Source organism: Clinocottus analis, unplaced genomic scaffold (genome assembly GCF_023055335.1).
Source record: "Clinocottus analis isolate CAN_PGR_092001 unplaced genomic scaffold, fCliAna1.0.p SCAF_1, whole genome shotgun sequence".
NCBI lineage: Eukaryota > Metazoa > Chordata > Actinopteri > Perciformes > Cottidae > Clinocottus > Clinocottus analis.
The window spans coordinates 23,477,580-23,495,195 of record NW_027175820.1 but is presented as its reverse complement, the minus strand read 5'-3'; the positions used below and the strand labels follow the sequence as shown (position 1 = coordinate 23,495,195).

The 17,616-nt window shown below is 43.1% G+C and overlaps 1 protein-coding gene across 1 annotated transcript in view; it reads right to left on the bottom strand.

The window, feature by feature from the left end:
* LOC137782498 (protein kinase C-binding protein NELL1-like) overlaps positions 1 to 17,616 on the bottom strand; it is a 220,837-nt gene that overhangs the window by 35,596 nt on the left and 167,625 nt on the right. Inside the window, exon 14 of the mRNA XM_068571803.1 lies at positions 13,781 to 13,903. Within this exon, the coding sequence (XP_068427904.1) occupies positions 13,781 to 13,903 (123 nt within the window). The remainder of the gene's footprint in view (positions 1 to 13,780; positions 13,904 to 17,616) is intronic.

Genomic DNA, 17,616 nt, shown 5'->3' with positions numbered 1-17,616 from the left:
TAGGTATAGTGCATGAAAAAGAAGTATTTGTTCGCATTTAAGTTATTACATATGGTTCATTAGTACGGCTAATGACAGTATAAATACCTGAGAATGATACCTTTCAACACGTTCATCACTAACACAACACTAAATTCATTCAATGTTGTTCTGCGGTCCGCTGGATGTTCAACAAATGTGCCGTGAAAACTTGAAAACAATACATAGCGAGAGCTAGATAGATAGCTAAATTATTTCTGAATGTATGATCAATAAGAAGTACATCCATCCGAGTGTTGAGCGTATCTGTGTTTAAACATAGTTCCATAGTCAAAGGATAAATAAACTTGAAGTATGTTGGAAAAGAGTTTGGAGAAGATAAGTTCATGGATATAATAAATACAAACAAAACCGCACGAGCCAAAACAGTAGTTGGGGGAGTTTCCTCTGTTGCTGAATAACAACTAAACAGAAAAAGAATATAATAAAAACCTCTCGCTGCCTCCTTTTGTATTTTCCCTTTTTTCGTTGAATGAATCAGTGTGTGGCAAACATTAACTGTCTGTTCACACCACGTCTGGATGATTTTATCTATTTTCATCTGTGGAAGAGTCGCGGGGGCATGAACCCATCAGCGCGGCGAGGAGGGGAGGAACGGAGGGACGCCCTTGGTGGCGAGATGTGAGGAGCTTTCATAACCGAGGGTGCTGCTGCGGGGCGCTGCTGCGGGGCGCTGCTGCGGGGCGCTGCTGCGGGGCGCCGCGACTCCCTCCACCCGAAGCCATTACTGAGACACACGGGCAGCTGACGACGCTGCTTTCTCCCAACCTCTGCTCCGTCACTGATAAGATGAAGTTTACTGATGAGCGCAGAGATGCAGTGGTGGACAAGACCCATGCAGCTGGAGTATGCATCCCATCAGGTCATGGGGGGGGGATTTGATTTGAGGAGGAAGATTGTGTTGAAAAAAAGCCAAATGTTGATCGAAGGTGATCTTTTTTTCCTCCTTTGATTTTTCCATTATAATAAAGTTTCTATCTACAAGGGACATTTGACTATTTTGTTTATTTACAGTCTTGTTCAGCACAGATTAAATCAAAACAAACCAAATCTACTAATACCTCACAATTCATTAGAAGATACTGAATCACAATTAAGATGAAAGGAGCTGTGTGAATAAAAAGCCCGATTCCAAAGAGCAGCGTCTTTCATAATCAGATGTAACCATCTTTGGGCGGCCCTTTTGAATGCAAAAAAAAAAGAGTTTAAATGAACTGAAGACATGAGGAGAATTTAAAATCTCGTGAAATGAACTAAGATAACGTAAAGCTTTGTTGCGTTTCGGAAAAGTCTTCTGACATTAGCGCACTAACCAGCTCGTAAACACACTTTCTCTGCGATTCACCGTGGGCGTCTGGGGAATAAAACAACAACAACTCGCACCCGATCTGATCCTCCCGGCCGCAGGAAGGCCGCTCCGCCCCGGGAAGTTTATTTAAACAGATCCCCGTTAGCTAACACCTTAGCGGCCGCTTTTCTTCCTGGGGTCCACAGAATATAAGACATACAAAAACGTACAGCATAACTTGAAACAAACAGTTAAAAATTGTACAAATAGAATAAGAATACTTAGTACAGCTGAGGACTAGGATGTATATTATATTATGCTATCCCTCCTAATTTAAACAAAGAAGGACCAGATGGAAATCGTCAAATGGCTTAAAGCCAGAAGTGCGTCTTTAATTGTTTTTTAAATGCCGGATTATTACTTGTGTGGGTTATTTACGAAGGTAGTAAAGGGTTGGAGGTACATACCTACATACATATATACTTGAGTCGCTTATTTGTCAAGCACCAGTTCATCACAGTTTTAATTTAGCCAATTACCGTTAGCTAAAAACCACGAGTCAAATCTGGACTCTTTTTTTTTTTTTTTTACTTTTACAAAACCTCTATTTGACATTAATTTAAAACACTGTTCTTAGGACAACATATTTTTCATCTTTTTAAAATGCATATAAGATTCTTATGTCCTCCTGCAGCAACACGTGCCGTCTTTGCCGCCGCAAAAAGCGTAACGATCCTCACGGTTCAGCAGCGAAGGTTCTGCAGCGAGGTACAAAAGCTCCAGTGAATGCAAGTCAAGAGACAAATGGTGTGAAAATGAGCCGTTGATTACGTGTTAGCATGCAAATTATGGTTTTAAAACGTGTCTTTCACCTCGGGTTCTGCTTTGATTTATTTTCTTACTGATTTTTTTTTGTTTTGAATATGTAATCTTTTTTTTAATCTATTTAATCAGGCAGTCTCGTTGAGATTAAGATCTATTTCCCATGCGCTCTCCCTGAATAAAGCAGGTGTTAAAATTAATTACAAGGATCATAAAATAAAAATCAGATTACAGAAATGTAAGACTTTGTTTTCTGGGCATTTTTCAGTTTTATTCTGTTTAAAAAATGAGGAATATCTCAGAATAAGTACAATAGTTACGAGACCTAAACAGTTGAGCTTTATCAATGAATAACATGAGTGCTTGTTCTTCTTCACCGGAAGGAGTTGCATCAAACGGTGTGTGATAGAGAAGGAAAAGAGGCAGAACTTCATCACAAATGACACTGACAGACAAGGTTTACCAGCTGAAGTGTTGATGGGGAAGCACCACAATAAAGTATATTTCCATAGTCAAGGACAAGCATGAAGGTTGAATCATTTCATGGTTGGAAAAAGCCAGAAATCCTTTAAAATCTATAAAAAGTTTCTGTATTCTTACATTTTGAGTCAAAATAAACATGAATCTTGTAGTCTGCCGTCAAGCCAAAAATACTAAACTAATATGATGACTCAGCAAGAGTAATGTTTTTGACAGTCAGAGTTTTAATTTTGTCAAATGACGCCCTGGATTTATTTTAACCCTTCAGTGCCTTTAAAAGGTGAATTTAAGAAATGATGTAAAATCGAGAAAAAGGCCAAAGGCACTTGCATATGTGTTACATCTAAAATTGCAGAACAATCTCAGCTCTCTATATAATGAGGCACAATTCACATACGGCCCAAGTGATAACATGGCCCTAAAGCTGAAAAATCTAAGTTTGATAATAAAAAATTTCGTGTGACGACTACTTTCGGCAACGCGTCACCCGACACATCGCGGCCTCCATCTCTCTCTGTGAACCGCGTACAAGCTAACGGGAAGAGGGACCCGGAAGAGGAAACCCTGCTGATTCCTTTAGAAGTTTAAACGTAGTTCTATCCTATATTTTCGCGGATATATGAATATTTAAAAAGCGTAAACACAGCCAATCGCGACCCCGTGACTGCAATTAATCCTTTCCTTGTTTATTGGCCATCAATCCAATGGGATCTTTGTCTGTAACACCGCAGGACTCTGAGCTGGCTTCACAAAGATTCAGTAAATAAAACATATTCACCATATTTTTCTCATCGCGAGCAAGAAACAAGGAGGTCATGAATCATTATCTGACAGTAAAAAACAACATTTAGAAGTCCAGCGTTGAACTATAAGGTCCACACACACAGTGCCTGCATACCTGTTGGGAATGAGCCACATCTCACGGTGTCCCGACACCAAGTCGTTTGCTTCCACGAGTGAGCAAAAAAAAAAACCTGAAACATGACTCTGACTGCTAAACCTGTCACTGTCGCCCTGACAGACGGCTCACAGAGAAGAGACGGAGGACAGATGAGAGGCGGGGAAATAGACGGATGATGAGAGAGGAGAGGAAGGGTGGCGATGACAGCTGCGAAATCTGCACTTAAAGAGGCGGCGGATGCAAAGTGAGCTTTGGATACGCGCGTCTCCGGCAGGTGGAAGAACCATCAGGCGGAGCGGCAGCTGGCGTTTCAGGCAGTAAGGAAACAAGAATCGTCCCGTCGTGCTCCAAGGAGACGACTCCCCCGTTTCATTTCTTTCACTTTGTCAACACACACACACACACATCTCAAAACACACTAACCCGCGTTCCCGCCTCTCTGACCTCAGCTTTGACCTCTTTAGTCGAGCGGCACAAATACATGAGAGGTAATGAGCCAGCGTTGGAGGACATTGAGAAAAATACAAGTCTTGCAAGGAAAGTGTTATTGTAAAATAAAGTGATTAATACCGCTGATGCAGAAACATGTAAGCAGAGTTTTAATGTTGTAGCCGGCGGCAGCACAACTTTTTTTTTTCAGTAATTTTTTATAATGTTGGGTTTGATTAACGCAACAGGAGATTTCATATATATATGAAACATTTGAAATTTTCTTGGGTCACTTTCTACCCTTTCTTATTTCCTCTTGGAGGCAAATTGATATCTCCAAGACTTCCTTTGATGAGTTCTGTGTGTGTGTGTGTGTGTGTGTGTGTGTGTGTGTGTGTGTGTGTGTGTGTGTGTACATGTGTCTGGCCCTCCAAATTTCCTGCCTGGCGGAAACATTGCACTAATTAGCTGAATAAACCTGGATATCAGATTCTCGTGTACACACACACGCACACACACACACACACACACACACACACACGCACACACAAAAAAAGACAAACACACACACACTCTCTAATGAGGTACTGCCTGTCGTTCTCCCTGCATCTTTGTTCACAAGTTCTTTATTGGTATGAAAACAAAAAATAATAAAGTCATAGATCAGATCCCGACTGTGAAATATCAGCTCGGACAAAAAGACGACGACAACAACAACAGCGGCCGATGAATATTAAAAGAGAGTTTTATAAACCGACATATGATCCATATCTGTACGACCATCAGCGGATAACTGGAATCATGGATCAGCTGTTTTCCCAGTTATTTAAGAATAACATTCATTACCATCTTTTTTCGTGATGGGAGGATAGAGATATATATATATATATATATATATATATATATATATATATATATATATATATATATATATATATATATATATATAAGTTTTCAAAGTGGACAGTGTGGCCCCAGTAGGACAGATTCGAGGCAAGAGAAGAAGTTCACTGTGAGCTCCAAGCCCTTTTTTTTTTTTCCAAGCCTATATTTGTTTTCATTTTGGCAAATGGACCATAAGAAGTATGCAGAATGAGCCATTAGCAGCTCCTGCTTGCAGTGCGCCCATACATGCAGAGACAAGTATTACAGGATAACTGTGAACTTGTTCACCTTCGGGCGAGTTCTCGAGCATCAGTCGCTTTTTTATTATTTCACTTTTTTTACACTAATTGCAGCTCACGCTTCACATCTCGAGTCTTAAATGACTCCGATTCAAAGCGTTGAGTGTTTAAGGAGGCCAAGTCAGAGACGAGCAAGCCGCTGACGAGTTTTCCTCGTCGTTCCTCTACTTTTCTATCCTCAATAGTGTGTGTGTGTGTGTCTGTGTGTGTGTGTGTCGCCTGCAGCCTGCCATAAATCAGTCAGGGCCCACAGATCTGAACTAAAGTGTTTTGGAGCCCGGAGCCTCTGGGCTTTGTGCTTTTCAGTCCCAGTCGAAAACCCTGTCTGTTTTTGTGTGTGTTTTTTTTACACCACAGCTATGTACCAGGTGAATTTCTTTATGCTATTAGTGCCGGCTGCAAATTAAATTCACTATAATCCAGAGAACACATTTGGGTTCGGAGCAAAAGTTGTTTTCTTTGAATTTCCAGTTGATTGGACGAGGGAGCAGGCATCCAGAGAAATTAAGCTAACATGAGATGGCGAGCATAACTTCATCAATAGATGAACCAATGCATTATTTAACACACACACAGACACGCACGCACATACCAAATGACTTTGTATTCGTCAGAATACGGCATCTTTCAATTCTTGAAAAAAAAGAAGCAGCCAGAAATTTGCTGATGTTCAATAAACCTTTCTATTATTCTCTCACCTCTAAAGGTTATGAGAGGAAGTGGTATTAAGAGGCTGAGAGTACGAAGGCCGCACTGTGCGTGTGTTGTTGATGTCTGCTCATTGTATTTTACTGTACGTGGATGTAACCCCCCCCCAAACAAAGCCGACGCAAAGCATCTACCGATGTTGTGCTTTGTCGTCTGGAGACGATTGTATTTGCTTTGCTGCACATCCAAATCAAATCAGGGACGTTTTTTAGGAGATGCCGACGCGTCAGATAGAATATCCGCTGGTGTCGAACATTAGTGGTTAATGTAGAGTTAAGTTGTCTTTTTGAGTACCTGATGCAAATCGTTTCTAAACGCCAAGACATCGCATTCATCAACAGCAGCGCTAAAGCCCGTTGAAAAAAGATGTGCTTTGTACAGAAGGAGTCGTGAAAGTGCTTTTACGGCCATTAAACGCGGGCTCACAGCCAAGTTGAAGAGCGGGGTCACAATAACACGGACTTCTTTCTCATTGACAATTACAAACGGTTATTTCATGAGCAAGAATTCAATGTTAAAAGAAAGGTACATTGGAAAAACTCATTTTCGGTCACGACATCAGTTCCACATTCGAATCCTCAAATGCAGAAACATTACATTTAGCTAGACGCTTTTATCAAAAGCGACTTACATTTTTGCTCAATACGCCGTAGACACTTGCTTGAGCGAGACACATCGTCGTGGACTGGCCGAAGTGGGGCTCAAAAACACCGATCCTCTGATTGAACGACGGGCATGCTAACCACTGAGCCACAGCTGCCCCTAACGAGCTGAGGAGCAGCAGGTTGAGGTCATTAATTAGTAATGATAAGATAACATTAAAGTCCTACAACACACAGGCGGTACGAGATTACCCAAAACCCTGGAAGTGAACACACCGATGAAAGGCAACAAGGTAGGATCGACCCCGACGCTGAAAACAAGGAAACACACTGACAGCTTACACCGGGGGGGCTCATTAGCTAACGTAACACAGGAAGTAAACATGACCCCGGCGGGAAAGGGGAGGAGTAACTTTCAAAATAAAACAGGAAACCAAGCGATCCCCGAAACCCCGATTGGCCCGTTGCATTGTTAGTGCCCACCAACCACCACACACTGTGAAACGAGGAGACCCAGTCAGTGTTTCGAGAGCTGCCTGGATCTGAAAACACGCCATCCAACAAATTTGACGGCGCGTCTCCGCCCACTCTCCCTCTCGCCAGCTGCTGATGGAGCCTCGGTGTCCGACGAGCTGGCAGCGACGGCGTGCTGGCAGCGTACTTTGTGTTGGAGATTCTAGTCTGTATTATTGAGGGTTGTTTTTTGCCATCGTCTCTGTATCGCGGCGCATCGCTGACAAGCATCTCCAAGTTAGACAAAGAGCACTCCTTTTTTAACAGATTTTAATACCGCGCTGGCACAAGACTGACAGGAGACAAAAACAAAACACCCCGGATCAGATAGAATAAGGACAGCGCGCTAGATTCCCCGCTTGGTGTATTAAATTACATAACAAGAGTGGATCCTGGTAGAGCTGAACACAAGAGGATATTCTCTTTGCTGCATAGCACGTCGAGAACGGACTAAAAATAATTGCCTCAAATGATAATTGCTACAAAGCTTCGGAAAACAAGTAGTGTTATTTTTTCTTCTTTTTTTTCCCCTCCCACATTTGCAATTAATCATGGCTTCAGATACTGTGGTATTCACCCAATTAAATGTTGTAAAACACTACGCCCTCCAGCACAGAAGAGAAGCCGAGAAGCCGCTTAATGTGCGGATGTGTTGTTCCCATCAAAAAGGGAATGAAGGGGAGCAATAATTATGTAAACAGAAAATTAAATGCTTCAGACTTGTAGGGGAAATGGAGGCTAAATCCAACACACCCACTTCTGTTTTCACCTCCCTGCAGCAAACCCCCTCCCCTCACCCTCCATCTCTCAGATTGCATTAGCCTGGGTTTCGCTGCTCGCCGGTTGCAACATGGCTCCTCTGATGATTAGATCCAATGGCGAGATGAGGGGAAGCGCGAGTCGATGCTTTTTGTCCTCTGCCCCGCTGTTTATAGACTCGCTACTCAAAAATCCTCTCTATTTAAAAAAAACAACAAAAAAACCCTTTTGTCTCTACAAACCAGTCCTGGGGAATGAAACGGACCATTAACAAGATTAGCTCACTCATTCTGCCGCCGACAAAAGGCTCTGCAGCGGGCCGCTGATCATTAGGCGGGGGAACAATGCCGATCTGTGAGCTTACGCCTCGCTCCGATTGAACTATTGTGCCTTTATGACATATGACGTAACCGCAGATTGATGTAGTCTTTTTTTTTTTCCTCCACAGGAGGAATGAAATCAGAATAAAAGAGGGGAGGAAGTAAAGAGGGAGTCCGACCCCTTGTTTTTTTTTCTCACTTCCAGTCGGCTCAGACAATCAATAGCAGTGAAATGGGGTCTTGAGATGGAGGCCTCTCCTCATGTGGCCCTGCAATCATCCCAGTTGCAACCAGCCCGCTAGGAGCCGGGTACTCGGGCGGCCGCGAGGCGACTCGGTGCGTGATGACCAAAGTGCTGCTAACAAGCGGCGTTTCACCGGCGTGTTTGTGTGTAAAAATAATCGACTCAAAAAAAAAATCGCCATGAAAAACATTCCTTCATTTAGATCTGACGCAGCACAAACATCACAACAAATATAAAAAGCTCTATCTTTGTATAAAAAAAGGCAGCGGGAAAAAAAGAAACGATCGTCACTCAAGGACGCGCGCCACCTGTTTTAGCTCTTTAACGCGTCAAGTTAATCACACCCTTTTTTTTTGCTCAGATAACCTGATTTTTGCCGCGTCTGTAGCGCAGAGTCTTTGCTCGAGGCTGGCCAAAACACACTTTTTCCGCCTTATTAACATTCGCGGGGACAGGCTGTGGAGCTGCAGTCGCACTCAGACTAATTCCCTTATTCCTGAGAGGGCCGCGGTGATGTATGAGGGGAATGAGATGGGAGGCACAGGTCGATTGGCCAACACTGTCGCCATCACGCGGTAATGAGATCTCGGGGGGGAGGAAGAGGAGGAGGGGGGAAAATAGAGGTTGATTCCTCCAACTCACAGGCTCGCATAATACTAATTGGCCTGAATGGAATAAGGTGAGATGTAGGAAGTTTTAATGACATTATTAAAATAGAAAAAAAGTCAAGAATTTCCTCACCTGCATCTGACAAACATCATCAATGAGGAAGAGTGACGAGTGCTTTCCTCTCCAGATTGGCTATAAAATATGTGGACATGACTCTTCACTTCAGATTAATCCTAATGTTACGGTCTACGGCGATACATTAGACAATAAAAAAGTTTCTTCCAACAGTTTAGAGGATGCCCCTTTTTTCTTTCTGTAAATGAACAAGGAGAGTATTTTCCTGGTGTGACTTCACTGCTCTCCAACACCTTCGGGATGAATTAAAGCCTCGCGGCCCCCCGACATCAGCGGTTCAACCTCGCTAAGGCTCTCGGAGGGCCGACGCGAGTGAATCCTCGCGGTCGTGGCTCCGAAATCTCGAGGAAGATCGTCTTCCCAGAAGAGCGAGGAGCCGTGATAGCAGGAGATTAATGTCCGAGCGAGGCTCCGTCCGGTATGACGTCACGTACACTGGGGCGTAGCGTCCAGGGGCTTCGCTCTTCATATATCCCTTCATGGTGGTAAATAGGAGTCTTTCCACCCTCATTAGTCATCGCCATGCATTTACATTTATGTAATTCCCATTCCAAACAGTGTGAGACATCTGCCTCAAACACTGTTTGGAGTGTGTGTGGAGCCTGGAGTCAATCCAAAATGGTAGAAAACTGTGTGGAAGGCACTTTGCAAATTGCATTGATCTCTCTCTAGACCTGCCTCCCACCTGCCTGAGCTCCAGAGGCGTAGAGGGAGGAGGTGGAGGGCAGTTGGACACACCTGCTTCTTTTTTTTTTGTCGTTTTCGTGCCACTTTCTTTCTATCGGTGTTCACCATCTGTCCTGCTTCCTTCCTTCCTTCCTTCCTCTCTCTCTCTCTTTCCCATGTATCCCTCTCCATCCCACACAAGCATGCGCACACACACACCCTTTTTTTTCCCGCCGCTAATCATCGGTGTGACGGACACGCTTTTTTCCCCCGGTCCTGTCCTTCTAATTACGACATTATTAGTCGTCTCGCCGATGAGCAGCAGCGCGGCTACAGAACAGGATCTTAATGAGTGAGACATCGCGGCGCAACATGGCAGAGGTCAAAAGTAACCGCGTTGGCTTTTCTTTTTTACCTGTGTCTAACGACTTGCGAGGCGATCAACGTATCCACAAGGCGCTAAAGCTCAGCGACCAGAGGAAGCAGATTTTTTTGCTGCAGTTGTTTCGTGTCGACCGGTCTCATCCGGCTCCTTCGCGGCAACCGATATCCCAGGATTCGCGGGATATTGTAAATCAGGTTTTTTTGGAACATTGAAGCCTAATTAGGCTTAATGACTCTCCCATCGCTTGGACAGCGGCCAAGCGTAAAGCACACAGTCATGAAAATCGCATGAAAGGGATTCCCGCGAGCTCGTGGGATCTCTTTCATTACTAATTAAGCAGCAAGGCTACAAATCAAGCCGCTACGTTATTAGCACAGACTGAATCGTGGCATTGATTGTTTGGGGAGATTCTCAGTGAATGAATTATTTAGAAACATGTAGTCTTAATTGTTAACTTCATTGTAAACTTCATGTAAGCTAAATCCATCCAGACGTTAATATTGTGCATATGAGAAGTGGTTTAAGTATGGAAGCCCATTTTAGCCACAAAAGTCATAATTATGACCAAAAAAAAAGAAGTCATTATGAAAAAAAAAGAGGATAATTTTCATGTAAGTATGCTGCCAGTGAATTATTCAGATGGTACGAAACATGTACTCTTAATTGTTAACTTAATTGTATACTTCATATAAGCTAAATCCATCGAGACGTTTATATTGTGCGTATGAGAGGTGTGGCTTAAGTATGGAAGCCCATTTTCGCCAACAAAAAAATCATAATTTAGACAAAAATATAAGTAATTCTGACAAAAAACAAGTATAATTTTCATATAAAAATGCTGCCACTGAATCTCGTATTCAGAGAAGATCCAAAAAACTGCTCCATGAGGAAAGGAAGCATCGCCAATAAATCAAATATGAATCTAGTATCAAATTCAATATTCATCTTTTCACATCTACATATGTTTTAGCTTTCAACAAAATTCCAAAAATATAAAATACGACATCCAAGAAAACGAAACTTAAAGATTGACATTCAAATGCTCAACGTGCTCTTTGGCTAAATCTCTGCTAATAACAGAATTTCAGGCATTTAAATCAACATGGAAGTGGATCCAACTACGAGACCACAGCGTAAATTATCCCTGATATCCATTCGCTGGTGCCCTTCTGGCCACGGTGTTTTCTCAAAACACAGATTGTATCTGAGACTTCCTAGTATTTTTTGGAGTGTTTTCCCATTCCTTAACCTCGCCGGCTCCACTGTGAACGCGGCTGTTCATACTCAGGTGAACGGGGGGACTCCAAGATGTTCCTCCAGCTGCGATAATGGACCCGGGGGATGTTCGCTGTACTCATCGGGGAGCTCGGGGCTGTGATGCTCCTCTTGGCTTGTTCGAAGCTGCCAACGCTCTAACGAGTCTCCTCAGGCTCCAAAAGGGCCCCCGCTACATGGACGGCTATCGACTGCCCCGCTTCATCATCCCTGAACCTGCAGAGGCCGTCCCACTGCGGCAGCCTTCAGTGCAAATATACAGTTGAATCTAGTTCATGCAGGACATGGCCGAGTGGACGCAGGCTCTAAAACTGGAGGTTGTGTGTGCGCATGCAAGCTTACACACACCTAAGAATGTCAAATTGTATGTAAACAGCTGCAAAGCCATTTCGATGTATATATTCGATATTCCCCCCGGCATTGACAGCGATGTAGGGTCACTCAACTCCAATGGAGGAACAACTGCCAAAGCAAGCTCCCAAAGTCCTTTAATGTAACGTTTGTTTTATTCTCATTTTCACATTTTATTGTTCCGTTAGATGAAGGAGCTGGTAAACACAGTGAAAATGGGAAATCGTTAAACAGCAATAAGTCACTCTTGATGTGAATCTGTCATCAGATAGCATGCGCTCACAGAGTTTATTAAAGATGCCACTGTGGCGCGGCTAGTTTGTGCCAATAGAAATGTTTATTGGCGACGCGTCCGCGTCGGCTGTGACAAGCTGTTGAAGCTGAGTCCCATTTCAATGTTGCACAGAAACTGCAGGATGTGTTTGAAAGCTTTTCAAAGCTCTCGTTTCACGGCGGCAGGCCGGTTTTTCAACCCTTTTATCGAAAGCTAAAATGTCGAAATTGACCAGTATGCGTTGTCCGTCTGCAGGGACGTTAACCCGTGACAAAAGAGTCATGTACCACATGACGGATAATCAAACACGTTTTCACCGGCTGGCCAAACCTAAAATGGCATCTTTAATAAACTCAGTGGGCGCATTTTTATCTGATGATGGATTTGCAATCTTATTGCTGTTTAATGATTTCCCATTCAGAGGAAGCTACACTGTGTTTAACAGCTTTATGCACCCACTGCTTGCAGAACACAATTTGCATATATATTCCACAGGGGCTTCACACATCCAATGTTGTGTAATCTACTAAAAGTTATGAAACATTGCTATTTTTGAAATTCAGAGCATTAGAAACAATTTGCGGGGTAAATATATCGTGGCGTTCTGTCAACCACGCTTATTTCCAAAAGCTAACTAAGTGGTTTTGTGGCCTGAAGTTAACTTACCGTGAGAAGTTTATGCAGCCAACAACGTACGAAACTCAAGAGGCCGTAGAGCGTCATTTATTTCAAGATTCAGAGCAGCGCGAAATAAATTTATCGGTCTCGATGCAGGCGTATACTAAATATGGCGAAAACTACAAAACTACAGGAAAATCAAAGTAATGTGGTTATTAAAATGACAATACAGTGTGTACAGCTCCTTGTTAGCGCCGAGGATTAAAACATATTTAATACAGCAAACATTTCCTAGATGTTAAAAAACCTGCTGCGCTATGTGTTGAGCTAATTATCAGAGACAGAATTTATTTATTTGTGTTTATTGAAGCACATTTTGATTTACTCACTGGCCGTCTATTTTTATTTTTTGAAGAGCTTTAGATAGCAGAACACGCTAAAGGTCCATGTGACAGGTGGAATGGATGCTTTTATAAAATATGTACCGTTTATTATGTTCATATATATATATTCAAACAAAGTTATTGTACTTTTTTTTTTTTAGAGTGAAAAAAAAAATCATTGTAAAAAAATGGATGCTTTAAATATATATATATATATATATATACTTTATACACATTTTTATTCCATTTGTATATTTAATATTCTTCTACTGTTAATTTTTTTATTTTGTTTTATTACCGTTCTCCTGTTTATTTATATTACTGGATTTTTAATCTTCATGTACTTGTGAGCAGTGCTGCTGTAATCCTGTAATTTCCATACTGAGGGACCAATAAAGGATTATCTGATTTTATATATTCCACTGTAAGTGCTGTATGCACAACAATAATAATATAATATAATGTCCGCATGTCCTCCTTCCCTCCCTCCGTCTGTGTGTCACCTGGTGGTGACCGGTCAGCATGGAGTCAGGTGTGCAGCGATGGAGAGGAGGCACATATGTGTGTGGGAAGGAGAAAAAAAAAAAAACTGGACTAAAACTCCTCCAGGATCAATTCTCATCATCTCCGCGGCAGCTGCTGCCTGGTTAGGCGATGCGAGGGAGGCGTGAACCAGAGCGCCCACGATGTCACGGAGCAGAGGATCAGCCACCATCAAAGGGTTCGGGGGGTCTGCGTCGGTGTGTCTGGAGGGGCGGATCCAGGGAAGGGGGCGGCGGTGTGGGGGGAACTTACCTCTGCAGATGGTGCCGTTGCCCACGTAGCCCGGCTTGCAGGTACACAGGTGTCCTCTGATGGTGTTGGTGCAGATGGCGTTCTCATCACACAAATTTTGGCCGCTGGCGCACTCGTCATGCTCTGAAGGAAAGAGGTGGAGAGCGAGAGAGAGAGAGATTCTGCAGTCAGAATATGTGTGTGTGTGTGTGTGAAAGATGGAGAGGTCATTGAGAAATAAAAGCTCATTTCTGTTTGAGCTGAGCAGCCGTGGCAATGCAGCTGATGAGAGGGCAGTCAACAAGCTAGTTGGCGGAGAATATGAGCTCACAGCTGAGCTTTTTCCCTCCGTCAACAGCCAGCTTTTCTGAACGAGCGTGTTTCCCAAACACCGGGGCAGCTTGGCACGCTTTTTAAAAGAACTCTGGAAACATGAAAGTTACTTCAAACAATGTCAAAGAGCACAGCTGCTTTTTCTTGCCTGGATTTACTTTACAACCACCAGGGGGTAAAGGTTAGCGGCTACATTTGATACATGCCAGGTGCGCTGACTGATTGCACAGTATCAGCAGCAATTAGCCTAATGATGTTGGCTAAGATGCCGGCGACAAGCGAGACACAAGCGGCGTCGAGAAAAACACTCACCAAACCGCGTCGACTAGATTCTTACACCTGGACATTGAAAATAGTTGCTTCAACTTTCTCAATATGTGATTAAAAGGCTAAATATGAAGTCAAAAGGGCTACTAAAATGCCGCGGTAGCTGCGGAGACAGCGAGCGAGCGCTGTAGAGATATGTGATTGTGGAAACAGCATGGGGCAAGGTGACGACAAAGAAAAGCTAAATTATCTTCCCCTTGTGAGTCACACGTCTCTGCCAACCTGCTCACCGCGATCGCAGCTCGAGCGCAGGAGTGAGAACCGGAAGTGTGTTTCATGAATACATTTCAGATCAGCCATTTATCACGCCTGCAGGAACACACAATGACGCGTGATTGTGAAAGGATGGATCAGGATCCACGCGACAAAACTACTCGGTTCAGGTTAGAAACAAATATTATGGAAGAACGTAACTCCTGTAAATGAACAACAAACACCCTTAACTATCTGTCACTCACGTGACATGCGTAAAGTCAACATATATTATCCCGTATCCCTGGATTGCAGAAGAGTACAATGCCATTTTTTACGTGTCGAATATAAATCCATTTATTTAACTTACTTAACACCACAGAGGGGAAAAAAAGCCCAATATAAGAATTATGTTAGTATAATATATGATAGAACATAACCTTTCTTTTTGCTTTTCACATATTCATACATATATTGGCCGCGTTTCCCAGACTCGTTAAGAAGCTCTTAAGCGCCAAGAGCTTCTTAGGAGCGATCTTAAGAGCGCTGTGAAAGAAGGACGTATTTCACAGAGTCGTTAAGAAGCTCTTAAGCGCTAAGAGCTTCTTAAGAGCGCTGTGGAAGAAGGACGTGTTTCCCAGAGTCGTTCTTAGCTTAAGTAGATCTTTCACTCAGAAGGAAATGTAAGATCGGCCACTCTTGACAGCAGTTAAGAACGCGTCTGGGAAACACCCTTATCTTAGCGCTCCTTCTTAGCCGAACCCTTCTTAAGAGCCTTCTTAAGTCCTTAAGAACGATCGAATCTGGGAAACGCGGCCATTTTCCTTGACAGCCGATCAATGCTTCTGATCCAGATGTAATAACTCATCAAAGCGATGCGACAGTACGAAAGTCACGGCGGGCCGTTAGCGATGCACGATTAGTTTAACAGGATGAAAATAGCTGCAGTGATGCAAACAGAACCAATCACTCTGCAGACAGGAGCATCTAATAAGATGAATTATCCACGGATGACGACAGAGCGACTGCAATTTTTTGGCATTTCTTTCCCTGTCCTCGAAATGAAAGTAACAGGGTTCTTCATGGGCTGGATGGTTTCTAGGACCATGAGACTACTGCGTTACAGGAAACAGTGCAACGTCAGCAGTATGGAAATATGTGGGATACATTAGTTTCATTTATGAACCTGTGACTCTCTAATAACTTGGTGACACACGACCCAGTGCTGTACTTCCTGTAAATGTTCAGGGTCGTCGTTTAATATTCTGCCGGGTCGCATGAACTGCTCTCTTGACTTTTATACGTTGGCTGTTGGCTCAAGGTGAGAGGGAGCGATGGGCGTGTTCAGCGCTACACAACTAAAAAAAAACTTAAATTGACTGCAGAGAACCTCGGAGAAAGCTTGAACATCAAAAACTGATCAGGTTCAGAAACATTTGTCGCTTGTCTTTACAATTATATGATTATATTATGTTTATCTAGACACAGACGTGCTTTAGGTTTCGGGCTGGAGCCTCCTGGTGATGTCTTAAAGGTCTTTGCAGGAGGCAGAACGGCGGCTTTCCTGAAGCCATTAGATTTCGATAAATGCCCCAAATTATAATTTTGCCAAAATGTTGGCCAAATATTATCTTCTATGTTGGCCCTTTATCTATGTTTGCTTACGTTGATAGCAAATGGCAAATACAGGAAGCTAAGGTCACTTGTATTTGGTCATGTTTTGGCAGAGATGTGAGTGTTTAGAACATGCGAGAGGACAGCAGTGAAACGGATTATGCTGCAAAAAACAGTTTAACAAGTAAATATAGACTTTTTTGTCGTAGGAAAGTCTGTCTCTGTGCTGGAATATTCTCTGGATTATCAATTAGATGTCCCTATGTAACAACAACTTAATGTACTGTCACCAAGTGACACACATTGGAACTGGTGCCGCTGAGGGTTTGCAGCCGCGGGAGAGTTTCCATCTTTGACCTTTTGGAAAATCCAACCTCGTCCAAAAAAACCACTGCTCTCTGGTTTCCTCTCACACTCCAAAGACATGCAGATTAGATTAACTGGACTCTAAATTGCCCATAGGTGTGACTCTGTCTCTAGATGAGCTCTGCGATAGACTGGCGACCCGTCCAGGGGGAAACCCTTAACTTCGAGACCGAGCACGCCTGGTTTTGCTGACCACGTATGGGAAAACCTAATCTAATGGCTTTAACAAATTAGAACGGTACTCAGATGTATGTGTTCAAGAAATTGCAGGTCTAAATGCAGCGCTGTGTGTAAATGTACAGGTAGCAGATAAAAAAAGGGTGCCGGGGGGATTTTATTTAGTTTTGTGTGCTGTGTTGTTTCCTTCTTTCTCTCTCTGCACTTTATCATTGTATGACAATCCTAATTTTTGTATTTGCATTCATGTTTAATGTCAATAAATTGAAATGATAAAAAAAATCGAAGTGCGAACGTGGCGGGCGGGTAAAAAAAAAGTTCTATATTTTATATTTTCTCACGGTAAAATATGTTTGTGAAAACATTTTAGGCCAGAAATAGTCAAGACAGCAAAAAGGAATCTGCGGCCGGGTACGACCGCGTGATCGGAGTCCACGAGCTGCACGAGCGCAGACTTGTCAGCTGCGCTAGCGACCTCTTGTCTCTGATTGGTGGAATTGTGCAAACGCCATCAGGAGCACTGGAAGGAAGCAGAGAAACCCGAGTATCTGCCTCCTTCCTGCTCCGCTGTCAGGACATTGAAATATGTCAAACAATTCATCTCAAGTTGCCAACTGTAGCTTTAAAGCTCCTGCATGGCCTGCGGCCGCATGCTGATGACACTAAAAGTCAACACGCCACACAAAAACACGTCTCCACTAACGAGCCCCGCACTGACTGATCCGAACGCGGCCGCTCCGGGTTTGACCCCCGAGGCCGCCGCGATTCTGCGTAAGTGGCGACGCGTAATTAAAAGGGAAATCAGATAAAAAGGGAACATAATTATTACAACATGAAATAATAATCAT